The sequence below is a fragment of the Aquarana catesbeiana genome, linkage group LG02 (genome assembly GCF_042186555.1).
Source record: "Aquarana catesbeiana isolate 2022-GZ linkage group LG02, ASM4218655v1, whole genome shotgun sequence".
Taxonomy (NCBI): Eukaryota; Metazoa; Chordata; class Amphibia; order Anura; family Ranidae; genus Aquarana; species Aquarana catesbeiana.
The window spans coordinates 367,268,306-367,295,796 of NC_133325.1; the positions used below are offsets into that span (position 1 = coordinate 367,268,306).

The 27,491-nt window shown below is 38.9% G+C and overlaps 1 protein-coding gene across 5 annotated transcripts in view; it reads left to right on the forward strand.

Moving 5' to 3' along the window:
- Nucleotides 1-27,491, forward strand: part of AUTS2 (activator of transcription and developmental regulator AUTS2) — a 2,093,484-nt gene that overhangs the window by 1,335,776 nt on the left and 730,217 nt on the right. For all 5 annotated transcript variants that reach the window (XM_073615089.1, XM_073615088.1, XM_073615087.1 and 2 more), the window contains one exon: nucleotides 21,157-21,186. In XM_073615089.1, coding sequence (XP_073471190.1) covers nucleotides 21,157-21,186 — 30 coding nt within the window. The remainder of the gene's footprint in view (nucleotides 1-21,156; nucleotides 21,187-27,491) is intronic.

The following is a 27,491-nucleotide window of genomic DNA, read 5'->3' on the forward strand; positions in this document are numbered from 1 at the left end:
TGCGCGGTCATGCAGTGCTGTACCCAAACAAAATTTATGTTTTTTCCCACAAATAGAGCTTTCTTTTGGTGGTATCTGATCACCTCTGCGGTTTTTAAATGACACTTTATGGGGACCAGTGACATTATTGCATTGATCAATGTAAAAATGACACTGGCAGGGAAGGGGTTAACACTAGGGGGCGATCAAGGGGTTAACTGTATTCCCTGGGTGTGTTCTAACTGTAGGGGGAATGGGCTGTCAGGGACATGACAGAGATCACTGCTCCCTATGACTGGGATCAGTAGATCTCTGTCATGTCCCCTGTCAGAATGGGGATTCACCTTGTTTACAATCGTTCTGCCTTTGTACTAGGCGATCGCGGGTCGCCGGCGGACATCAAGTCTGCTCAACCCACGGGCACGCTCCTGTGCCTGCGCAAGCTGATGTAAAGCTATGGTGATTCGTGCAGGAGAGGCAACCTGCCGCCATATTTTTCATTACTTGTGTTTTTTTTTACAGTTTGGGGGCATGGCCTGGTAGTTGTCCAGGCTAAGACTGCCATTCACTATCGTACAGCACATTTTGACTTGATGTATGGCTCCCGGGACATCTAGTCACTTTTCACAGTTTAAAAGTATTACCTTTCATGAAAACTTTTTATACTGTAGCATAAATTCACAGTTCAGTCTTTATGGTTTTAATAAATACAGTACATAAATAATTATGCACACATTGTAAATTGAGGCAGCTGTGATCTATCATTGCCAGTTAGTCTTAAAAAACGTTTCTGAATGAAAACCCCTACATCTATTTATTTCCACATATAACATGCCATGGAGAATAATTGGAGGAAAATAATTAATTTTAACTGCATTAGCTAGATATATTAGATGCAAAAAGCACAGTGATTGTGGGAAACATGTTTAGACAACCCATTATTTCACATAAAAATTTCATGCAAATAACGTTCTTTTAAGGATTAGGCAGTATTAAAGACACTTTTATTAGGTGAAATTTATATTACCAATATCTTTAAGAACAATTGCCTCTTTTTTGACCAAGCTGTATTATTGCTCCCTCCAGTGGACCTTAAACTATGTATTTCCTGCTCACTGTTTATCCTATGCTCATTGTATTCGTGAAAAAAATTTGCCTATTGTGTTGAGATAATTAATTTGGCCCATAGCTATGGGGCCTACTTATAAAAAAAGAAAAAAAGGTCAATTTTAGTTAATTTTTTTTTCACTTTTTAATGGTATTCCAGTTTTGATGGATTCACTTCTTACTATACTGAACATCATGTTTTTCCTAAATGTGGATTTCGTGTGCTTAAAGCTTACATGCGCATTGCAAAATATGCTTCACGGTCTTTGGATTGCAAAGTAATTTTGTAACTCTATAGTGACAAAATTGGCTGTATGAAATGATTTCAGGGGCTTGATTCACAATGAAGCAGCAATCTGCATTTTTTTTATACAGTATTAATCTGACCAGTAAATCTCAAACACATATAATAAACAAGACCCCTGCTCTTTATTTTGGCAGTTAACAGGAAAAAAATACCTAGCTGAAAATGATAACAGGTTTGAAATTAGGTCAAGGCTAAATCATCATTGGTAAACCAATGCAAACTATAAATAAAGTATATTAATTATTCATCTTGGTTTAGCTGAAATTTAAGCCAAGTAACCATATACAGTGCCACTAGTCTATTCTTATTTGGTGCTTATAAAATCAAGAAAACAATATCAGATATTATAATCTGACTGGTGCTTGCTCTTGCTATATTTACTGGCCTCATGAGTTAAAATCCGGATTCCTAATGATTCTTTGCTGAGTTCTCTTTTTGATAAATAGATTATATAGAGATTTTTGAATATGGTGGAACATCTCAGTTACTAATGCCCAGACATTAAGTTCCACACAGAAGCTTTTTTATATTTTCTTGACTGTTTGACCATAACTATCAGATTTCAGGTGGTTTTGCCAAAGTAGGGTATAGAGCTACTGCTAACAAAACTGATAAATTGCATGACTGGCTTTTTGTATGGTAGGAACAAGGGAAATAACAGAAGTTCAGTTAAGACCAAGGTATTCATAAGGGTTTTATTTAATTTTTGATTTATGCTCACAATGCAATAAAGTGTTTTATTAAGGGTTTGGGAAAGATGCTACATATGGTCCTTGCAATGTTTTAATTTTACTTCTATTCTTGTCTCCACCTATTTACTTAATTATCATCTTGCTTTTAGCTTCTATTTTTATTTTACAATACAATACAATTTTACAATAAATCTCTGTCCTCCACCCTGGACAAGCTCGCTCCCCTCACTACACGCAGAATCAGGCCTCGACCCCTACAACCCTGGCAAACAGATGACACTAAAAGTCTCAAAAAACGTAGTCGTGCTCTTGAGCGTCTGTGGCACAAGACTAATAGGGCGTACACACGGTCGGACTTTGTTCGGACATTCCGACAACAAAATCCTAGGATGGATGTTGGCTCAAACTTGTCTTGCATACACACGGTCACACAAAGTTGTCGGAAAATCCGATCGTTCTAAACGCGGTGACGTAAAACACGTACATCGGGACTATAAACGGGGCAGTGGCCAATAGCTTTCATCTCTTTATTTATTCTGAGCATGCTTGGCACTTTGTCCGTCGGATTTGTGTACACACGATCGGAATTTCCGACAACGGATTTTGTTGTCTGATGGAGTCCACACACGGTCGGAATTTCTGACAACACGCTCCGATCGGACATTTTCCATCGGAAAATCCGACCGGGTGTACGGGCCATAAGTCTCTCAAAGACTTCAACCAATACAAATCTGCCCTCCAAAAATACTATTCTTTCCTCCACACTGTCAAGCAAACCTATTTTACAACTCTTATTAACACCTTCTCATCCAATCCCCGTAAACTCTTCTCTACCTTCAACTCTCTACTTTGTCCTCCACCGCCTCCACCCACTGACTTACTCACTGCCCAGGAGATTGCTAATCACTTCAAAAACAAGATTGATACAATCCGTGATGAAATCTCCATTCTACAGGTATCTCCCCCAGCTAAGACCCCATGTCAACAGGTACAACTGACACTCCCCCTATTCAAATCTGCTACTACAGATGAAGTTGCTAAACTCCTTTCTATCGCCCACCTAACCACCTGTCCCCTGGACCCTATTCCCTCTCAAATGCTACGGTCACCCTCTGACCCCATCCTACACTCTCTAACCCACATCTTCAATCTCTCCCTCACCTCTGGCATCTTCCCCAATGCTCTAAAACATGCACTGGTCACCCCCATACTCAAAAAGCCGTCCTTGGACCCTACCAATCTTAACAACCTACGCCCTATCTTCTTGCTCCCCTTTTCCCCTAAACTCCTTGAACGCCTGGTTTACAACCAACTGAGTGACCACCTCATTAAAAACAACCTTCTTGATCCCCTTCAATCTGGATTTCGCCCTCAACACTCCACAGAAACTGCTCTTTTAAAACTCACAAATGACCTACTAACTGCAAAAACCAATGGACACTATTCTGTACTCCTACTTCTGGATCTTTCTGCTGCCTTTGACACGGTTGACCACCCCCTCCTCCTCAAAAAACTTTACTCCCTCGGTCTCCGTGACTGTGCTCTTCAGTGGCTCTCATCCTACCTATCCCAACGCACCTTCAGTGTCACTTACAATTCTACTTCCTCCACTCCTCTTCCCTTCTCTGTCAGGGTCCCCCAAAGTTCTGTTCTTGGACCTCTTTTATTTTCAATCTACACCTCTTCCCTGGGTCAGCTGATAGCCTCTCACGGCTTTCAATATCATTTCTATGCTGATGACACGCAAATCTATCTCTCCACCCCTCAACTCACTCCATCAGTCTCTTCACGCATCACTAACTTACTAACCGACATATCTGTATGGATGTCACACCACTTCCTCAAACTCAACTTGTCCAAAATCGAGCTTATAATATTTCCTCCCCCACGTGCCTCTTCCCTTGACTTCTCTGTCAAGAGCAATGGCACATCCATCCACCCGTCCCCACATGTCAGGGTGCTAGGTGTTATCCTAGATTCTGAACTCTCCTTTCAGCCCCACATCCAATCACTTTCCAAAGCTTGCTGCCTCAACCTCCGCAACATCTCTAAACTACGTCCCTTTCTAACCAATGAAACCACAAAGCTCCTGATTCACTCCCTGATTATCTCTCGCCTTGACTACTACAACTCACTCCTTATTGGCTTACCTTTAAACAGACTATCCCCCCTGCAGTCCATCATGAATGCTGCTGCCAGACTCATCCACCTTACAAACCGCTCAGTGTCTGCTACCCCTCTCTGCCAATCTCTCCATTGGCTGCCACTCGCCCAACGAATTAAATTCAAAATACTAACAATAAGTTACAAAGCCATCCACAACTCTGCCCCCAGCTACATCACTAACCTAGTCTCAAAATACCAACCTAATCGCCATCTCCGTTCCTCCCAAGACCTCCTGCTCTCTAGCTCCCTCATCACCTCCTCCCATATCCGCCTCCAGGACTTCTCCCGAGCCTCGCCCATCCTCTGGAATTCCCTACCCCAATCTGTCAGACTGTCTCCAAATTTATCCACTTTTAGGCGATCCCTGAAAACTTTTCTCTTCAGAGAAGCCTATCCTGCCTCCATCTAATAACTGCACTATTTTCTCCATTAGCTCATCCCCCACAGCTATTACCCTTTTGTATAACTTGACCCTCCCTCCTAGATTGTAAGCTCTAACGAGCAGGGCCCTCTGATTCCTCCTGTATTGAATTGTATTGTACTTGTATTGTCTGCCCTAATGTTGTAAAGCGCTGCATAAACTGTCGGCGCTATATAAATCCTGTATAATAATAATAATAATAATAATAATTTTAAAATATCATGTTGCCAGTGGTTTTTTTTTTGTACATTAATATTCTATGGATACGATCCATAAAGTTTCTCCATAAAGCGCATTTTTTAAATTAGTATTATTAATTTGTCGTATGCTAATTCATTTGTGTTCCCTGCATCTTTTCTGCATGTTTCATGGTATACATAGAACAAGAACACACTAATGAAAATAGCTTACATTGCAACTGTCTTCCATCAATCAAGAAGGATGCATGAAGCAGTCTAGCTTACCTCCACTTCCTTGTTCACTTATTCCCCTTTCTTTCCTGTGCTTTCACTAAAAGGTGCAGTTGATATTCTTCTAACCTGCATTTGACCTGCTTCGGCTGCCTTTTACTTTCTCATAGACTTGTACAGGTAGTGGAGCAGTTCTAACTTAAAGTGGAGAGCCACCCTGAAAAAAAAAAAAAAAAATCACCAAAAATCTTAAAAAAAAAAAAAATAAAAAAAAAATAAATTTATACTTACCTGAACCCTTGTTGCTAGGCAGTCTTCCTAATCTGCCTATTTCTATCAGCGCCGTGTTCTGCTGCTAGCTGAATGGCCCTGTTGCCTTCTGGGAACTGTGTGTGTTCCCAGAAAACCACGGGGCCATTCCCAGATTGCCGCGCCGCTTGCGCGTGCGCAGTAGGAAACTGGCAGTGAAGCCGCAAGGCTCCACTGCCTGTTTCCCTTACTTAGGATGGCGGTGCCAGGACCCGAGAGCCGAGGGACGGGTCGGCCTCGGGCGGCGGACATCGTGGGCACCCAGGACAGTTAAGTACTTATTTAAAGTCAGCAGCTACAGTGTCAGCAGTACAGTGTAATCATATGATCATAGCTTTCACTCTCCATAGCAATCTTTACAACAATCTCAATCATATAGCAGTTACATGTAATAATGTATAAGAATCATTTTACTAAAGCATTTTTCACTATTATGCATTTTTGGTGGATATGCAAAAATGCATGTAAGTGTTATTGTTATAAAACATAAACACAGAAAAATATAGTATAGTTTCCTTGGCTCTAATGCAAGCAGTGGGTGCTTGGGAGTAGTTTTGCAAATATCAAAAGTGCCTTGATGACTGGATATTAATCTGGAGGAGTTATCATTTCTTGGCAGGCTGAATTTGCATTAAAACTTCCCTAGTTAATACCTACATGTGATGTTTAGCCTCTATGATTGAAATAACTTAAATCCAAAGAATGAAAGGGGTGGGTTTGAGACAATAAGTCTAGAAAGGAAAAGCCGGGAAATGGGGCTGGCTTTATCTGGACACAGGACTCATTCCCCAGCACTGGTAAAGTAAGACAGGCGGGAAACAAAAAGGGGGCTCCAAAAGGAACACATCACAGCATATGTATAAATTAATCAATGTTTATTTTGAAAATATTACAAATTGTAGAAAAAGGAGGTCAGACCAGCCACACCACAATTAAAAACTCTCATGACAACGTTGTCCAAAGCAACATAAAAACAATGACCCAGGCTCACAGGCATTCAACCACACATACTACTACGTGTTACTATACCAGTGCTGGGGAACAACTCCTGTGCCTAGCTCAATAATTGGCTCCAGGAACCCCATCCCGACATTTGGGGTGAATCAGCTTTATCTGATTTGCGACAGCTTCTAATGCACACTGTGAGAAGCTCATAATTTGCAGTGAAAACAAAGTAAGCACTTTCAATACAAGAAAGCAGCTTTTATCACTCTGTGTAGCTCTCCTCCTCTTGGAATTGTATAGAATGACCTCTAAGCAGTGTGTTAGGCTAACATTTCCATCTTAGGGTTGAGTTCTTGATGTATGGTGGGGATAAAAATAACTTGGGTGTGGTAATTTTAGTCCTTTTTGCATAATTTTTTTAAATCAGAGAAACTGTATTAAGAGTGTATAAAACAAGCAGTTCCCGAGCAAATACATTAAAAAATATACAAAAACAGAGCTTGCAGGCCCATATACAGTCAGGTCCATAAATATTGGGACATCGACACAGTTCTAATCTTTTTGGCTCTATACACCACCACAATGGATTTGAAATGAAACGAACAAGATGTGCTTTAACCGCAGACTTTCAGCTTTAATTTGAGAGTATTTACATCCAAATCAGGTGAACGGTGTAGGACTTACAACAGTTTGTAGATGTGCCTCCCACTTTTTAAGGGACCAAAAGTAATGGGACAATTGGCTGCTCAGCTGTTCCATGGCCAGGTATGTATTATTCCCTCATTATCCCATTTAAAAGGAGCAGATAAAAGGTCCAGAGATCATTTCAAGTGGAATCTGTTGCTGTCAACTCTCAGTATGAGATCCAAAGAGCTGTCACTATCAGTGAAGTAAGCCATCATTAGGCTGAAAAAACAAAACAAACCCATCAGAGAGATAGCATAAACATTAGGTGTGGCCAAATCAACTGTTTGGAACATACTATACATGTACATTTGTATACTGTATAACAAGTTTCATAACAGGATTGCAAGTTGAGTTAATGATTTACTCCACAGTGAAATCGACTTACTGAGAGGTGGCAATGACCATGGGCTCACACAAGCAGATCAATGGTAAATAAGGCAATATGGTGGTCATAGTTGTGTATCAGTTGTGTAGGATCCTGCTTACTACCAAATCGATTGGGCTCAGACCTGGGGTATCTAGCCATGGGGCCCAGATTTTTTCAATTTTTGGGGGGGCAGCCCTTGTGTTGGTAAATGTATCTTTCCAATCTGAGTGTTTCACCCATGTGCTGCAACCATTCTTTGAGTGGGAGGGTACCCTGACTTCCAAAGTATCAGAATGACCCTGTGGGCCTGGAACATGGCCCTTTCTATTGCTTCCCTCACACATGTAGGTAGTTGCAAAGTGTCTAATATGCCTAGTATACAGTGTTTAGATGGAGTCCTGAAACACTGTGTTTAGAGTTTGCACAACTCCTGCCCAATACATATACAACTTGGGCATCTCCACAGTAGATGACTACATGTGGGATCTTTAAGGATACCAATTTTTAAGAGTTTCAAGGAGATATAGCTAAACCAGAAGAGTATATACAGCTGCATACATTTTTGAGTTACATTGAGGGAGCACATTTGAACCCCCTGAACAGCCTCTTCCCACTGATCTTCCTTGAAAGGCCCAACATCCATTTCTAACTGCCTCACTACCCTTAGGGAATGATATTTAAAAAAAAACTCTGTCAATAACATGGTGTAGCATCTAGAAATAAACCCCTTTAGTAGTCATGGTAATCTCCATTAGGTTTAATAATGGGGTTGGGAACTGGTGCCACAAAGTATATTCCTCCTGGGTTCTCATTGCATGTTGCAGTTGTAAATGATAGAAGGACAAATAGTGAGGAAGATGAAAAAGTACCTTGTATGTCAGCAAAAGTATGTAGCAAACTATCCCTAAAGATATAATGCAAGTGGATAATTCAAAACTCTCGCCACTTAGGGCCGTGTTGAAGTTTAACTAATTCAGGGTATATGGCATTGTGGCAAATTGGGCTGTATTGTGTGAAACCTACACCTATTGATTTAGTTAGCTTTATACCAGACCTTTCGTATAAGCCCATAAGTGGGGAAAAGCATGTTAGTGTTTTCTAGTGCTTCCAGTCCTAAAAGGATAGCCACCAATTCAGTGGTATATACTGTATTAGAATTTTGACAGTGGATTCCAATGGGTAGGCAGTTGGCTGTGTAGGTTTAATCATACCTCCTATGAGATATTGTAATTATGCGGCCATATAATATAGCCACAGGTTAGGCACAGCCAGGCCCCCTTTGTCCTTAGGTATCTGTAGGTGTTCTAACTTCACCTGTGGAGCCTTGAGATGCCACAATAATGATCTAAAATATAACTAACCACAAAAAAAAACTTTAAGGATGGAAAACCATCAGAATATGGTGGAGGAAATAAAAGAGTTGAGGCATAAAATCATCTTCATAGGATTAATTTTGCACATCAGGAACAGCTATAGCCTGTTTAAGTTCTTAAATTTTAACCCTGAAGTGCGCCAACAGGGGTGAGATATTCATGTGCCAAAAATCTATGAATCATGGAGTAATTTTTACGCCCAGGTATTTAAAGGACTAAGTAACAGGCATTGGACATGCCTGAGCTAAGGGTGGGGGTCTCCATTCAATAACACTAAAGCAGATTTAGACCATGTGATGGTGGAGTTTGAGTATTCTTCAAACTGTGTATTAGTGTGAATAGCTGCTTTAAGGGAGTGGAGGTGTCACCATACAATAAAATAGTGCCATCAGCATAAAGCATGATTTTGTTGTGGATTCTGCAGTATTTGGGGTCTGTGATATCAATGTTCAATCTTATTGACATCACCAAGGGTAAAAGGTAAAGGAGACAGCGTATCTCTGTCAAGTACCCCTGCTCAAACAAAATGTAGGTGACAATCTCTTGGCCCCCTAATAGCTGCTGTTGGTCAGTCATAAAGCATTAAATAAATACTGCCCCAAACCCAATTTTGGACAGGATGGCCTACAAATATTGCCATTCTACGCTATTGAATGCTTTGGCAGCATCCAGCGATAACAGTGCCCTCACACCCATGTTGTCCACTTCAGAGTCAATATTAACAAAGTGTTTACAAAAATTCACTGCTGTAGATTTTTGTGGCATGAAGCTGTACTGATCTGAGTGTATGATAGAAGAAATTACCTTATTCAATCTAAGCGACAGGACTTTGGCTAAGATCTTTACATCGCTTTTAAGGAGAAAGATAAGCCTGTATGAAGCCGGGGATTGCAGGGTTTTTATCTGTTTTTAAAAGGAATATAATGTTAGCCTTAGTCAACTGGGGTAGACATTTATTCCCATGTGCTGCATGAAATATTTTAAGCAGGTAAGGCAATATAGTTTTAGTATACAGTTTATACACTTCAATAAACAAACCATCGTCATCCAGTGCCTTGCAGTTGTCTTTTTGCATATTTATTGCTAACTTCAACTCTGGGAGAAAGAGTTAGGGTGTGGGATATGCAAACGGAGTACAGAAATAGAATTGTTATTCTGGAAGTAGTAGATCATTTAACAGCAGGCTCTTGGTGTTTTCTGTTCTGAAAGTGCAGCCAGACAGATTGAAAACCCTGTAGGAGATAGTCACAGTCCTTTTGAGGTTGCAATGGATTTGTCTCTATTCAATCTGACCCATGACTCCTTCAGAGCAGTCATGGGCACCTTGATTTGTGGGCAATGAATCATTCTAGCAATGTCCAGTGGTAATATGCAAACGAGAAAATCTGGACAGCCGCACTCCAGGAAATAATGATCCAAATTTCTTTATTTTAAAATCAGGAACACATCAGATACAGGACATCATGGACAAAATGTACAGATCATAGGCTAACGCGTTACGCACTTATCCAAGTGCTTACTCATAGCTTGTCCAGCGGTAGTTTATACCCAGACTCTCTTTGACACTCTTCAGCATAGAAGATTTTTAACAGGTGTTTCCTCCAGGCAGCCAACTTTTTACCCAGATCCCTCTGGATAAGCACCCTCCAGCAGTGCAGCTAAAGTTCCGTGCTTCCAACACATGTCCCCAGCTGAGGCAATGCTCCAAAAAGAAAGAATATTTTATACTAATATCCTCACCAGGCAGATGCCCAGGGAGAAAGATAACACTCTGGAAAGGTAATCCAAATACAATACAGCAGGGGTCTCAAACTGGTGGCCCTCCAGCTTTTCCGGAACTACAAGTCCCATCATGCCTCTGCCTTTGGGAGTCATGCTTGTAACTGTCAGCCTTGCAATGCCTCATGGGACTTGTAGTTTTGCAACAGCTGGAGGGCCGCCAATTTGAGACCCCTGCAATACAGGCATACCCCACTTTTAAGTACACAATTGGGTTTATTTACTAAAGCTGGAAAGTGCAAAATCAGGCTCACTTCTGCATAGAAACCAATGAGCTTCTAACCCCAGCTTGTTCAATTAAGCTTTGGTAATAAAACCTGGAAGCTCATTGGTTTGTATGCAGAAATGAGCCTGATTTTGCACTTTCCAGCTTTAGTAAAAAAAACCCATTGTGTACTTAAAAGTGGGCTATGCTTGTATGTATTATCTCCCTAATCCATGTTGTTGACCAAATACCTTAGTGATTTGTTAGACCAGCCAAGTATTCAAAACTCAGTGATTGTCTATTCCATGCTTACCACAAAAACCTCATCCTCAGTAGTAGCAGAACCAATCAACATTGAACTTAGGAGAATCACCAAAGCCCAGAAAGTGTAAACAAAACTCAGGTTGGTGTCAGCCTAGCTGCAAAAACAAACTAAATTTAATTAGGGAGTGGGACTATGCAGCTTATGACACCGTCCTTGCATGTGCAAAACTTAGACCCCTTTCACACTGGGGCGGTTTGCAGGCGTTATTGCGCTAAAAGTACCGCCTGCAAACCGACCCAAAACAGCCGCTGCTGTTTGTTCAGTGTGAAAGCCCGAGGGCTTTCACACTGAAGCGGTGCGCTGGCAGGAGAAGAAAAAAACTCCTGCAAGCCGCATCTTTGGAGCGGTGAAGGAGCAGTGTATTCACCGCTCCTAAACCGCTCCTGCCCATTGAAATCAATGGGGCAGCGCAGCTATACCGTGGCAATACCACGGCTATAGCCGCGCTATGCGAGCGGTTTTAACCCTTTTTCGGCCGCCAGCGGGGGTTAAAACCGCACCACTAGCGGCCGAATACAGCGCTGTTTTACCGCCGACGCCCCCACCGCCCCAGTGTGAAAGGGGCCTAAGGGTAAAGATAGAGTTCAGCTTCTTGTATATTATTTTATTTTTAAGACTAAGAAGTATATTAAGTCCTCTGCATTGTACTTGTTGATTATCTGTAGTGGACCCAACACAGACCTTCTCAGGAAAGGAAAGTACAGGAAAACTTCTAAAACAGGTATATTTTGTCTGCAACCACTTCAACAATAATCTGTTACTGAAATCATACCTAACTCATACCATTCTTTTATGCAAAAATGTAAAGCATTTGTTTTTACCTACATTTTGGGATGCTGTCAGCTGAATACTTTGTAATATTTTAGATTGTAAGCTCCAATGAGCTAATGATTCCTCCTGTATTGAATTGTATTGTAACTGTACTATCTGCCCTCATGCTGTAAAACTGTTAACGCTATATAAATCCTGTGTAATAATAATGCATATAATACATATTGGAGTTAATTTACTAAAACTGGAGAGTGCAAAATCAGGTGCAGTTCTGCATAGAAACCAATCAGCTTCCATTTTTTTTTTTTGTCAAAGCTTAATTGAACAAGCTAAAGTTAGAAGTTGATTGGCTACACACACACACACACACACACACACTTACATAGTTTAAGTGTAAACAGCTGCTGAATATTATACATACAAATTAGAACAGATAAGATATAATTTACATTAGTAAAAGACTTTGCTTAAAATGCATTATGAGGAAAATTGTGAATCAATTTGTCATTGACATGGATGAATGTTGTTTGTTTGCCTACTTTATTTTCTTATTTCCTGCAGTTCAAGCCTTTACTTGTACCTGTTTTGTTTTCTCTTTTCAAATGGATTTGAATCCTGGAAAATGTGTTAGATGCTTCTTGAATGCATTTATTGCTTTTGCATAATTTATGAGCTGAGGCACTGACCACCATCCATCTCTGCCAGAAGCTGGCACTAAGGGATCCAGTGGATGGAGCTGTAAATTAGATGCCGTGCTCCTGCTGAGCCTGTGGCACAGTCCTCGGGTCAGTAAGAGAATTTAATACTAGAGCTGGAAGTGTTTCCTCATTGTGCCATGTGGGCCTCAGCACAGAAGAAGCTGTTGGCAGACACAGTGACTGACCAGATCGTGAAACTGTCAATCACTGTGTGTGTTGGGAAAGAAGCCTGTGCATTTTTAATCATCTTGGCAGCCGTGCTGCTTACATAATGGACACCAGTAGGTCTCAGTCCTTCGCCATATGCTTAACTCTGGAGACAAGAGGCTTCTGGGTATAACTGTAATTACCTGATGCAGAATTAAGTGGACCTTGAAATTAGAACTGGACTGTCAGAGGCAGGAAGCTTAACACTTTGATGGAAGCTATATTCATTTAGAAAGATGTTTAACAAATGATTTGAATAAATGTCCCTTAAGTCTCATAGACTATGATTTTCCTTTTAGGCATGAATTTTAATGCTCATTTTTTTTTTTTAGCTTTTTCCTAAAAATAATAAAACAGTGTAATCTTTTTTGAAATACAACGGCACCAAGGTTACAACCACACGGTGCCTGATTTTTGCAAAAGAAGAGACTTTGTTAAGCATAACATACAATTTATATGTAATAGAGTAGTTTGCACATAAGCAATTCCTGTTGGAAGTGTTTGTTACTGCAAATTTTCAACAGACTAGAAACAATATGTGACAGAGTGACTATTATAATTCACCATGGAAAAGAAAACAATGTTCTCACTTTATGCACTGTAGTCAAACATTGGTTGAGACAAGAATCTCATCATCATCTCTTATCAGTTGTCATTCTTGCTGAGAGATATGCTGTATGTGTGCAGTTGAAAGGTGCCCATAGACACTTGAAAACAGGTTAGGTTGGGAGAGAAACCATCAGATCACTATTTTTCCCCCTGATAAGCCACCACCATAAAGCCTCGTACACAATATCAGTTTTTTTTTTCATTCAACCCAGCGGGCTGAATGAAAAAAAACTGAAGAGCTCGGGAGGAGATCTTGTACTAACAGTCCAATGTTAGTACCACGATCTCCACGCTGAGCTATTGTGTTCTGACCAGGAGACGCCCCACCAGAACACACTGGTCAGACTGGTCAGCACTCTCAGCCAATGAAAGTGCTGATTGGATGCCAATTGGCAGACCTTTTTAGGTCATGCCCCTTCGGCAGAAGCTGGACTGGCTACCATATACAGAGGCCGAATGTTGGCTGGTCTCTATTGAACCAGACAATACCACCCGATATTCAGCTCATGTGTACCAGACTTAAGTGTCTGCAGCGTACCTCCCCACCCCATCCTCTGTATAAACTTACCATGAGCTTTTGCCTTAGGCCAACTTCATCTAAATGCGAGGGACATCTATATTCCTGGCTTAATTCATAAATGCTATTATAATTGTAAACCAAAAAAATAATTATGTGAGAGGGAAAGCTAGCTCTACCTTCCCTGTTGTCTCCTCTGCTATCGAAAACTGGCAGCAGGTCATGTGACTCTCTGCCCCCTATAGTAGTCGAGAACCACACGTATGCATCCAGAACATATGCTGTTGACTAGCGTCTGTCATAATGCCAGTGCATGTTTACACAAGTAGCGCATGGCCTCACAGGCAGTGTATTGGTGGAGTGATTCAACCAATACTGCCTGTGTAGCTCTGTGTTTTGAAAAGAGGAAGGGATGTAACTTGGCAGCAGAATTGTATAAACCCAAACAAGCAGGACAGCTACCCACAGTTTGTCTCAAGCTTCACCAATTAATTTCTACATGGAAAATGAGTTAATACTACTCTCAGAAGCAGTTTATTGCAGAGTCTCTTTCTTCAGCCATGTTCTGGGTAATGTCTCCAATTCCCTGGGAGTAGCTAGATCTCTAAAGTAGCAGTCTATTTGGGGCACCAACTCACAGGACCCACTTACTCACATTTGAATCCCTTTCTGCACCACTGCATAGTCACATAGTTTGTTGTAAAATAAACTAGCACACTGTCCTGTGGTGAAAATAATTCACATTTATTAAATGTGTATACTTGACCATTTATGCAAAGAAGCTGATTAACATATGTCATGTCTTCATTCATACCAGCCAGACCCAGTTATGTTATACTCTAGCCATCCCAAACTGAATTTTTAGAAGACAGTTGTTAGTTTGTTAGTTAGTTAGTTATACTTTAAGACTGCTCTTTTTGTAACATGATAAGAGAGGGAAAAATACATACAGTATCTCACAAAAGTGAGTACACCCCTCACATTTTTGTAAATATTTTTTTCTATCTTTTCATGTGACAACACTGAAGAAATTACACTTTGCTACAATGTAAAGTAGTGAGTGTACAGCTTGTATAACAGTGTCAATGTGCTGTCCCCTCAAAATAACTCAACACACAGCCATTAACGTCTAAACTGCTGGCACAAAAAAGTGAGTACAACCCTAAGTGAAAATGTCCAAATTGGGCCCAAAGTGTCAATATTTTGTGTGGCCACCATTATTTTCCAGCACTGCCTTAACTCTCTTGGGCATGGAGTTCACCAGAGCTTCACATGTTGCCACCGGAGTCTTCTTCCACTCCTCCATGATGATATCATAGCTTAATTCAATTAATCCAAAATTCATGCATTTCACAAAAAGGAGAACTAGCAAAACATGTAACAATTCCACAATGTACTATATACTGTATCCAAGTTTACACATCATGCAATAGATGGAAAATTGCTTTAGTTCTAACAAAGAAAATGTTAGAAAGCACTCCCGTCACTAATCATATTCAATTGTCTTATTTTGCCATAGGACATGTAAGAATCAACAAACCCAATTGGCATGCAATTCAGTATAAGTTTAGAAATAACCAGATTTAAAAAAGGGTTTGTTAGCAAAACAATTCAGCTTTCTTCCTGGAAACAAATGGTTACATAGAAATACAACTCAAGAAAACATGATGTTTAATGAATTCATATAAATGTAGTACCTTTTATTTTACATGGTATACCATTTCCCTGAAGGAAGCCTATACAAAGATGTAGTAGTTCACCTCTCTATAATTAAATTGAGCAAATTAAATAAAAGATTATTTCACATTATTTTTTAAAATACATTTGATTGTGTTTTATAAAGGAATAGAGCCACAGTTCATATTGACATCGTCTTTACATTATTAAACCACTGTTCATTATCAAACTATTTAACTCATTACATCTTCACAGTTTTTTCTGTACGACAACAACCAGTACCCAGCAGTACCCACCAGTACCCAGAAGTACCAGCCAGCAATACCTAGAAGTACCAGCTAGCAGTAGCCACAAGCACCACCCATCAGTACCAAAAAGTACCCACCAGTACCCAGAAGTACCAGCCTGCAGTAACCACCAGTACCCAGAAGCAGTGCCCACAAGTGCCCAGAGGTACCAGCCAGCAGTACTCATCAGTACCAGCCATTACCCAGCAGTACCAGCCAGCAGTACCCACCAGTGCCAGACAGCAGTACCCAGCAGTACCAGCCAGAAGTATCCAGTAGTACCAGCCAGCAGTACCCACCAGTACCAGCCAGAAGTACCCATAAGGACCAGCCAGTACCAGCCAGTACCAGCCAACAGTACCAGCCAGGAGGACCCACCAGCTGTACCTGCCATGAAGAACAGCAAGCAGCAGCCACCAGCCATACCCACCTGGGAGACAGCAGCAGCCAGTGATACCTGCAGGAATCCTGAGGAAGAAGTGAAGATTGAGGTCAGTTAAGGTGCAGGTAAACTGCAGTGCATCAGTGTGAAAGCAGCCTTAGGCTGCGTTAACACGATCACCTCTATAGAGCGGCAGATTTAAACTGACCTGTGTCCTTTTACACCCATCTATCTCCAATCCGATCTGCTTAAAAAAACAGAAGGGAATCCATCCCCTTCTGTCTGGGCAGATCGGAGAGCCCATAGAGTAGAGCGGGCTGTGTCCCTGTCTGCTCTACATGAGTGGACATAGACCTGACATCTGCCCGCTCTGCTCATTGTGGCCCAGGACCAGCTGCCAAGTCGCTTAAGTGGCTATCACTCTTCAAAAGGTTGGCCACCCCCGCTTTAAGGAAACGGGATCCAATTTTTTTTTTTTCAGGTTAACAAATGCTTTAAAGATTTAGAGAAGATCTGTAAAGAAGAGTGGACCAAAATCCCTCCTGAGATATGTAATAACCTCGTAACCAATTACAAGAAACATCTTACCTCTGTGCTTGCCAACAAGAGTTTCTCCACCAAGTACTAAGTCATGTGTTGCTTGGGGATCAAATACTTATTTTACTCACTGAACTGCAACTCAATTTATAACATTTGTATTCTGTGTTTTCTGGATTTTTGATTGATATTCTGTCTCTATCATTTAAAATAGACCTATGATACAAATTATATATGTACAAAATCTGCGGGGAATCAAATAATTATTTTCCTCACTGTGTGTTGGAGAAAATGTGGAGCTAAAGGAAACTTATTCCATATACTCTAGGAATGTGCCAAGGTGAAGACAGACATGCTAAAATTCCCAATATCCAAATCAATTTTTCATTTGAATGTCAGTATCTTATACCACACATCTTACTAGCTGCATGTATGGTGATTGTCTGGCATTGGAAATCCACTTATACTCCTAGTAGGTCTGAAGCTATCATCTTTGTACAAACTCATGGTACATACGAGCGGATGTTAGCATCAGGTGAAGGTAGCCTTCAGCACGTAGAGAACAAATGGCAACCATGGCTTATCTGGTACTATTTATCGCTTTGCTACAATACCTAATGTGTCTTAATCTGTCTGATGGTTGACTATGCTCTAAGTGTGGACCTGTTAAACTACATTTAACTGGCTACTTGTTAATTACTCCTTATCCATGTTATATTTTACAAGTTTATGCTTGATATGTGCAAGAACTTTCAATAAAAAATGTTATTGATAAAAAAAGAAATCCTTTCTTACCTGTACAAAGATATACAATATATATATATATATATATATATATATATATATATATATATATATATACACAGTGGGGACAGAAAGTATTCAGACCCACTTAAATGTTTCACTCTTTGTTATATTGCAGCCATTTGCTAAAAACATTTAAGTTCATTTTTTTCCTCATTAATGTACACACAGCACCCCATATTGACAGAAAAACACAGAATTGTTGACATTTTTGCAGATTTATTAAAAAAGAAAAACTGAAATATCACATGGTCCTAAGTATTCAGACCCTTTGCTGTGACACTCATATATTTTACTCAGGTGCTGTCCATTTCTTCTGATCCTCCTTGAGATGGTTCTACACCTTCATTTGAGTCCAGCTGTGTTTGATTATACTGATTGGACTTGATTAGGAAAGCCACACACCTGTCTATATAAGACCTTACAGCTCACAGTGCATGTCAGAGCAAATGAGAATCATGAGGTCAAATTAACTGCTTGAAGAGCTCAGAGACAGAATTGTGGCAAGGCACAGATCTGGCCAAGGTTACAAAAAAAGTCTGCTGCACTTAAGGTTCCTAAGAGCACAGTGGCCTCCATAATCCTTAAATGGAAGATGTTTGGGATGACCAGAACCCTTCCTAGAGCTGGCTGTCCGGCCAAACTGAGCTGCTATTGGGGGAGAAGAGCCTTGGTGAGAGAGGTAAAAAAGAACCCAAAGATCACTGTGGCTGAGCTCCAGAGATGCAGTCGGGAGATGGGAGAAAGTTGTAGAAAGTCAACCATCACTGCAGCCCTCCACCAGTTGGGACTTTAAGGCAGAGTAGCCCGATGGAAGCCTCTCCTCAGTGCAAGACACATGAAAGCCCGCATGGAGTTTGCTAAAAAACCTCTGAAGGACTCCAAGACAGTGAGAAATAAGATTCTCTGGTCTGATGAGACCAAGATAGAACTTTTTGGCCTTAATTCTAAGCGGTATGTGTGGAGAAAACCAGGCACTGCTCATCACCTGTCCAATACAGTCCCAACAGTGAAGCATGGTGGTGGCAGCATCATGCTGTGGAGGTGTTTTTCAGCTGCAGGGACAGGACGACTGGTTGCAATCAAGGGAAAGATGAATGCGGTCAAGTGCAGGGATATCCTGGATGAAAACCTTCTCCAGAGTGCTCAGGAACTCAGACTGGGCCGAAGGTTTACCTTCCAACAAGACAATAACCCTAAGCACACAGCTAAAATAACAAAGGAGTGGCTTCACAACAACTCCGTGACTCTTCTTGAATGGCCCAGCCAGAGCCCTGACTTAAACCCAATTGAGCATCTCTGGAGAGACCTAAAAATGGCTGTCCACCAACGTTTACCATTCAACCTGACAGAACTGGAGAGGATCTGCAAGGAGGAATGGCAGAGGATCCCCAAATCCAGGTGTGAAAAACTTGTTGCATCTTTCCCAAAAAGACTCATGGCTGTATTAGATCAAAAGTGTGCTTCTACTAAATACTGAGCAAAGGGTCTGAATACTTAGGACCATGTGATATTTCAGTTTTTCTTTTTTAATAAATCTGCAAAAATGTCAACAATTCTGTGTTTTTCTGTCAATATGGGGTGCTGTGTGTACATTAATGAGGGAAAAAAATAAACTTAAATGATTTTAGCAAATGGCTGCAATATAACAAAGAGTGAAAAATGTACTTTCCGTATAGATATATATATATATATATATATATATATATATATATATATATATATATATATATATATAAAATGTAAGGGGGTCTGGGGGGGGTCTATATACTTTCCTTTTATATATATATATAGACATATATATAGTATGTCTATATATATATATATATATATATATATATATATATATATATATATATAAAATTTAAGGGGGGGTCTGAATACTTTCCGTCTATATATATATACATATATATAGTATGTGTGTGTATATATATATACACAATATGTATCATTTCAGTATCATATAAGAAATTTTTGTTTAAGACAAATCAGCAGGTCAATAACTGAAACATAAAAAATGATCTTTCTATATAAATTATACAGGTAAAAAACTCAAGTCATTCATTTGTTTTTTTTCCTGGGGACAGGTGCTGTGAAAGTGGGATATGTACATAATACGTGTAGTGTAGTGTGTAGGTGCTTTATTAGGTGCTTGTTTCAGTTTTGCTGAAAATGTCACCACCACAAAAAAAAACAAAAAACAACAATACAAAAATCAAACAAATGGTGACAAATACAACAAAAGGAAGCTGTTAGTCTTCACTGTTAGCTCTTAAGCAAATGCACTGGCAATGTGGTATATGTATGTAAGAAATTTCTCTTTTTTCCTAAGTCCCGTACAGTATTTAAGACAAAGGTGAGGCTGAGTCTAAGAGCATGGCACTGAAGCAGCAGTCTTCTACTCTGCTAAGTGTAACTAATGCTGATTACTAAGGTAATGATGAAACTTGCTGGTAAAGTGACTCCCTGGAATGAAAAAACAAAAAATGAAGCATTACCTGCAAAAGAGGATGCTTTATACTTGTGTATCCTACCACTCAGTCCACTGAACAGTTTCTTTTTAACCCAGCAAAAGAGTTGCTTTAACAACATCCACACACTATCCAACCATTTTCTGCTGTAAAGATTGGTTCAAGTAGATCAGTCTTCCTACAGCTCAACTACAAGTTCATCAATTTTTAATGATTTTTTAAAAAAAACTTTAATTCACACATATACAATGTCATCCTTTTACTACTTCAAGAGTTTTCTAAGCTTTGCTGAGCGATTCTGTATGCACAGTGAGAGCAGGCACTTTTGGCTGCCAGTTGCATTAGAATAGTGTCTATATTCCCTTCCAGTTCTGATATAGTGCCTCCATCCCTTCACTTTGCTGTTCCATTTATAAAATATAGCACAGTGATGATACTGAGGGTGTTATATGTGAATAGAACAGTAGAGCGAGAGGGCAGAGGTACAACCCCAGAACTGCTGTCGATAACAGACTTCATTCTGATGCAGCGGTTAGCCAGAAGTGCTGCCCCCAGCTGTACATATCGGAGCCATTCAGCGGAGCTTACAGGGCTTATGAAGTATTAGAAGTATGACATTGTTTATGTGTTAATTAAGTATAAACAACACAATAAAATTGGTGTGCAGGAATTGGGCTTTAACTCTTCTAATTGTAGTCCTTATTCTTGGCCAGACAGACTAGTAGGGGCTATCTCTTGATTCTGAACGTGCTTCTATAATTTACCTATTACCATCCACAACATCTGACAATCTTCTTGATTTTTTTAAAATGTAGAATTGATTTGGGTCTTAAGTTACTTATAAATTAATATTTGTTCAGTGTCGGTGTTTAAATGTCACTGTTTATTAGAGAATTTATGATGATAACACATTCAATGACAACATTTTTATGGTACATTTAAAACCTGTCTAGACACAGGTCATTGCTTTTTTGCCTTGTTAAACTGTTGTCAAAAGCTGTTTCCCTACCACTCATCATATTGCGACAAAAATTATTTCATACAGAATGTGTGTGTTATATTTTAATTTGTGTTGACATTTCCCTTTAAAAAAAAGTAACAGTTTGTTTGTTTTCTATTTTCAGTGTGACAGCGACAGCGACCAGGAAGAAAAAGTAAGAGACCCTTTTTGGGTTGTTCATTTATTTTTTGCAATACATTCCTTTTCTGTCCTTCACCAATATTATTATGAGCTACAGTTCTGTATGCTGTACATTTTGGTAACATGGCCTTTCAGGATTTGGCTGCACCATATTTATTTTATTAATGTTGCTTCTTTACATTGTAAGTAGAATGAAATAGGAACTCTGGCAAGTTTTACACATAGTTGAAACAAAATGTTCTTTGTTACTTTCTCCTCCAGCTTATGCATTAGAAAACAAATAAATATTATCATGTTTGTCCCTCTTCTATACCTCCCAAACAATTCCCACTCCAACCTCCAGTACCTGAGACATGTTAAGATGACATTCTAATGAGCTTACAGTACTGAGATTCAATTTTCAGCTTGATTTCTAGTATGTAGAAAACTGAAAATTGGATATGTAATTCAAAGATCGATTTCTGGTACCTTTACCCACAGTTTTTAAAATATACTGGATTAAATCAAATATTTCCCTGGAAGTCAACTTTAAAATAAATAATTTTGTGAAATTTGATATTGTGCTAATTCAAGTGATTAAAGAGGTTGTAAACCTCCAAAAAAAGCATCAAAAACCTGAAAGACAAAAGCATAATTAGCTAGTATGCATCACATACTAGCTCATTATGAAATACTTACCTTAGAACGAAGCCCTGTAGCGGCACCGCACACCGATGACATGGCCAACATCTTTCCCGGAGTTACTTCTGGGTTCGGGGGCTCCGGTGCTGTGGTTGGCAGGAGCCGCAATGGCGTCACTCACACGCATGTGTGGGAGACGCTGGTCATGGGACGGGCCTAAAAGAAACAGCACATTTGTTCAGAGCGCATGCGCCAAGGACGTCAAGTGGTGGAGTATACAGTAAATATCTCTTAAACGGTGCAAGTTTAGGAGATATTTCCAGTATCTATAGGTAAACCTTATTATAGGCTTACCTATAGGTACAAAAACACAAGGGGAGTTTACTTCCTATTTAAATAAAACACAGGGCACCATACGCATTCCATAGAGCCCATGAATTTGTAATGCCTCTTAGATGTCTAGTCAAGCATAAGGGGCATCCACTGTATTGCAGAAGAAGATCGACTCTATAGCTGTCAATAGCATGAACTTCTATCTAATTGTTGTGGAAGAAAATATATTAGGTAAGGACACTTCTTCACCTCAGACGAAAAACCATCTGCCCATGAAATCTAAATCCTAAGTACATATAGACTGTAGAGAAGAATATTTGTGCACCACAGATACATGGGATGCACAAGTGTAGTTACAAACTTAAAGCCACTTTATTAAAAAAAATAAAAATAAAGTGAATTTAGGTTTGTAATTACACTTCTACATTACAAACATACAGTATATTGTGCTTGCGTACTTTTTTCATTTGTGTTTATTCAAAAATGTTTGTTTCATTGACATCCTATTAGACAATTCCCCCTCCTGTAACCCAATAGGCCATACCATGTTTGAGAACAATTTACATAATATTTGGCAGCCCAGCACAATACATTTTCTTCTCCACATCCCGATTTTGTCATTTACTTTTCATAAAATGTTTGATTTTTAAATATTAACTATCCATGGCGCAAGTGGAAAGAAGGGCATTGGCACCACTGGCTGCTACTTATTATCAGATATTTCCTTAAAGTCTATGGCAGCATGAAGATTTTTTTTTCTATGTAATATCTTTTTAACAATCTTAATAAACAAATAACACAGAAACCAAAAGAAAATATTTTTTAGTCTTTGCAACATTTATGTTGAGGTTCCACTAACTTGGATTGACAGTGCACATGTAATAATCAAGTAATGGGTATACAATAATACAATGGCTAAGATGAAAATCACAGTTGTTATACAAATACATACATTGTATATGTATATTATACATATACAAATGATGAGAAAGAAGAAAGGATATAATGGGAAGAAAGAGAAAGAAACAAAAATGAAGGAATTAAAAAAAAAACAAAAACATGATCTCTTCTAAAGTTGAAGGATTTTATGGCTCACACATAGTGATCAGTTAAGTATTTAGTGTTTGGTAACAGATAACTCATTAAGTTTTAAGAGTCCTGAGAACCTAACAGGATATAATAGAAATAAATGTAAAGGAGGGACTGTTTTCTATTATTGTCTGAGATGATCATTTCTATTATACAATAATTACTACTAGTACAAACAGTGCCGGGATAACCTCTTCTTACCCACATATATGTAAATGGTCATATAAAACAATAGGATAAATTGAATACATTTTTGCAATGTTTTTCTGTCATCTTTCAGTTATATATTTAAATAGTCTTCCAAAAAAGTTTTAATCGGGGGTGACAGAGGGCTTGTCAAACATGGCCCATCATATCCCATGCTTGGTTACATCTTTAGGGAGTACTGTATTAGAAAACTCTGGGTGGTAACAATGAACCTCAGTTGCATGCCTATATAGGTAAGCAGGTATCTTATAACTGCACATCTGGGTCTTGCAGGGAAATGAGAACGTATATGAAATTTAAATATTCAGTTTGATTTACAAAAGGAGATGAGCATCAAGTAATAAATTGTTTGAATGTTTACTTCAATTATCAAGTGAAATACAAATTCCTGTTTATTTATTTTGTCTGGACCTGAGAGTGAACCTTCAAGTTTTTATGTGAACATTCTCAACTCTGTTAGCAAATCAGCCTCAGAATAAATTTTAAGAAAGGTGGTCAAGAAAAGTGTAAAAATACCACTTGTGACTATATCCTGTTGGTATTAGTATTCTAAAGTATTGATGTTGATGTAAATAAACTGGTTTCCAGGCAGGTGGCTGCTACACCCCAGGGGATCTTCACAGTCTCCTTGGCTTGTAGTGTAATATAACAGAAATGAAAATTAAAGCACAACACTGCTAAAAGATCCAGATACAATGTTATTCCGATAAAAGTCAGGGAGTTAATCAAAGAGAAGCCAATGTATTTTTGAGGTTCAAAAATGCCCCCTTCATAAAGGCTAGAAAAAACCCCATAACATCTCCATATTAATACAATATCAATACAATTTCCGCTCCTCAGGGTCATAGTTAACCCAATAGCCAATAGTAATGAATGTATAAAAATGTATGTCAGGTAACATTATATAGGTAATCAACATACAAAAACCTCAGAAAAATGTGAGAATATGAATAATTAAACATACCATTTCAATTCATCAACTGGGTAAAAGACAGTAATAATAAAAATGTTAGTGTGTTTTACTCTTGTTAAAATTGCAGCAAAAGCAATAGAACTTTTACATGTGTTTGTAAAGAGCAGTAATAAAAAGAAAGGCACTGCAAGCCATAGCAACTAATTTGTTTTCTCCTTATTGAAGTCAGTAAAAGATTGTTGTTATCCACTGCACTTTACACTTCATTCTTTATTTAATTGCATATGACACAGGCTTATTCAATAAACTAAGTTTAGGATGCATTACATTACAATGTGCAACATGTGTCCATGGCGTATGGCAACTAAACATAAATCATTAATTAAAGGGTCAATGTTGCTAGACATTTAATTTAAAACAAAAAATATCCCATAGGGTGACATGGGTTTAAGATATTTATGCATATTATCTACATTTTAAAATCTCCCCTGTGTAGATATTCAAAAGCCCTTAGACTGCTGCTAGGTTCCACCATCTTGGATGTGGTGTCAGCAGCCTCAGCTGACTCAGAGATGTCACTCAAGTGATTTTCTATAGCAGGGATATGCAATTAGCAGACCCCCAGCTGTTGCAAAAGTACAAGTCCCATCATGCCTCTGCCTCTGGGTGTCATGCTTGTGGCTGTCAGAGTCTTGCTATGCCTCATGGGACTTGTAGTTCTGCAACAGCTGGAGGTCTGCTAATTGCATATCCCTGTTCTATAGTATTCCCCTGGTAGTTTTGGATAGAGTGGAGAGGACTTAGAGCCCCAGTCAGTTTTTTGCTGTCTGTGCCCCCATTAAGGTGATTCACCCTCTCTATTTGCCTTGTTTACCATTATCATTGCAAGTAAAGAAAATCACACATTTTGGGTTGTCCCCACAAAAGTAATAAAGGGGAAATCTTCCAATGAGGACACTAGTTCTGGTGAACTGGGGCTCCCCAAGGATTCCCTTAATTAGCAGGGATTTCCTCTCACTTCCTGTTTAGCTATGGAGCAGGAAGTGAGGGAAATCTCCAAAATGGACAAAGACGGAAAAAAAAAATTGACAGGGGTTATAACCCTTCCTTTCTCTAGCCAAATGAAAAAAAATGTTGCCTACAATTCTTTTTTTTTAATAATTTGAATCTAGTGGAATATTTGATAAAAAATGGTATTTCCTATTGCATAGTATCACTGTTCTTTGCCATTCTCAATAGGTATAATGCAGAGAACTTTAGGACCCCCAGCTTATTGTTTGCATTGTTTAAGAACCTGGCAGTTAAAACTGCAGACTAAACTTTTTCTAATCATTTTTTTTAGTGCACGTTTATAGGGTTAAAACTGTTAGGCTTGCATTAATGTCTGTACCCTAACTAAATTTCCACTCATTTCATCTCCTGTCTATCACCCTCCCTCTTACTATTCAAAGCAAGAGAAAAACATTTTGGCTAACTTACAACTTGAATTCCAGCCATAAGACTATTTATTCCTATAGAGAAAATTCATAACTCAAGTTTGTACCAGATTTACTAAGCAAGCAGCACTACAGGTGATATATTTGTAACTTCTTGCTCAGTGTACAGGTAAAAATCCACATCCTGTCCCGAAGGATCTCAAACACATGGTGAGGGGGGAACCAGTTTAAGGTATACACAATATAGAATTATGCATTATATAGAAGTAATCTGTAATATTAAAGCATTTATTGAAACGTGTGCAATGAAAAGTACATACCTCCAGGTGCCTCCTTTCCATGTCTCTTACCAATTTAGTAGTTTTAAGTAATTTTAAAATATGTTTCCATGTTATTTGTAGTTTATTACTGTCCTAATATAGTAGTATAGTTAAAACACAAAGCGTGTAATCTTTCTACTTTTTGAGGTCTTAATATGTAAAGGAAATTATGGCAGGTTATTTTTTAGTCTTTTATTAGCATTTTCTGTATGTTTGTATGTATGTAGGGAGACATTAGGGGTATGGCCTGGGTGCGGGGAGGGGCAGTCAGTATAATTTTTGTAATAACTGGTATAAAAAATAATAATTTAAATTTTTAATACATTTTTAATAATAATACATTTCAAATTGACTAACATGATAAATTGTCTTCTTACCTGCCGCTTTGACACAATGATACAATAAGGTCATACATCTTATCTAGCTATATCTGTTCTACATCTGTCCCACATTTTCAAGAACAAAGAGCATAACACAATTGCCATTGCACATTTAATACTCATATGTTTGAGTCTCTAACAACATACAGTATTTGGTTATATCTGTTTGATGATATATTCCCTTTTAACCCCTATAAAACAGTATATGAGAAGTATATGTGTGAAAAAAAAACATTGATAAAACACCGAACAAGGTCATACATTTTTATTATTGGTCATGTTTTAATTCTGTTACCCAATGACACTTGCAGTCCCAAAAGCCTAGAAACTCTTGCCAACTAACACCGAATTGTCAGAAGACAGGAGACATAAGGCTTATCTGATGCCTGTAATTTGTATGCAGCATATGCAGCCTGTTATAAAATGGAAGACATCATTATTTGAACAGGTCAAGCATATTCAGATGAAGACAAATGGTGCTTATTTGATTTCCTTAAAATCAGGAAATGAAAAAAGTGCTCTCTGGAGAAATCATGTTCTGCCTCACTTAGATGATAGACTGAGGCATGTAGCAGCGATAAGAACAGGCGCTCGTCCTGCGTTTTTATCTCTGAAGGACGGTCAGGACTGTCATCTCGCTGACATGTGCATTATCCGTGTCATTTTAAACAAAGTGACCTGTGGAAAAGTGCACTCTGCTGTGACATGATAATGGGATGTTGGATGACAGGTAAAGTATACACTTATAAAAGAAGGCTGTGTATTATTCTTTTGTTTAAGTGACAACTAGGAACTTCCTTCCTGTGGATCAAGGGATTGTCATATTCTAGTGGCGAGACCCTGCTTGACTTATCAAAGCTGGAAACTAAATGAATGTATTTATGAGCCTCAGAATGTATTATGCACAGATTTATTGCAGAACTCTGGAGAGGGGAAGTAGTATTGAACTAGATTGTTCTATGCAAATCATGGGGCAAGAGGCGCCTAACCTTGTCTACTGAACATCCACTTTCTTAGCA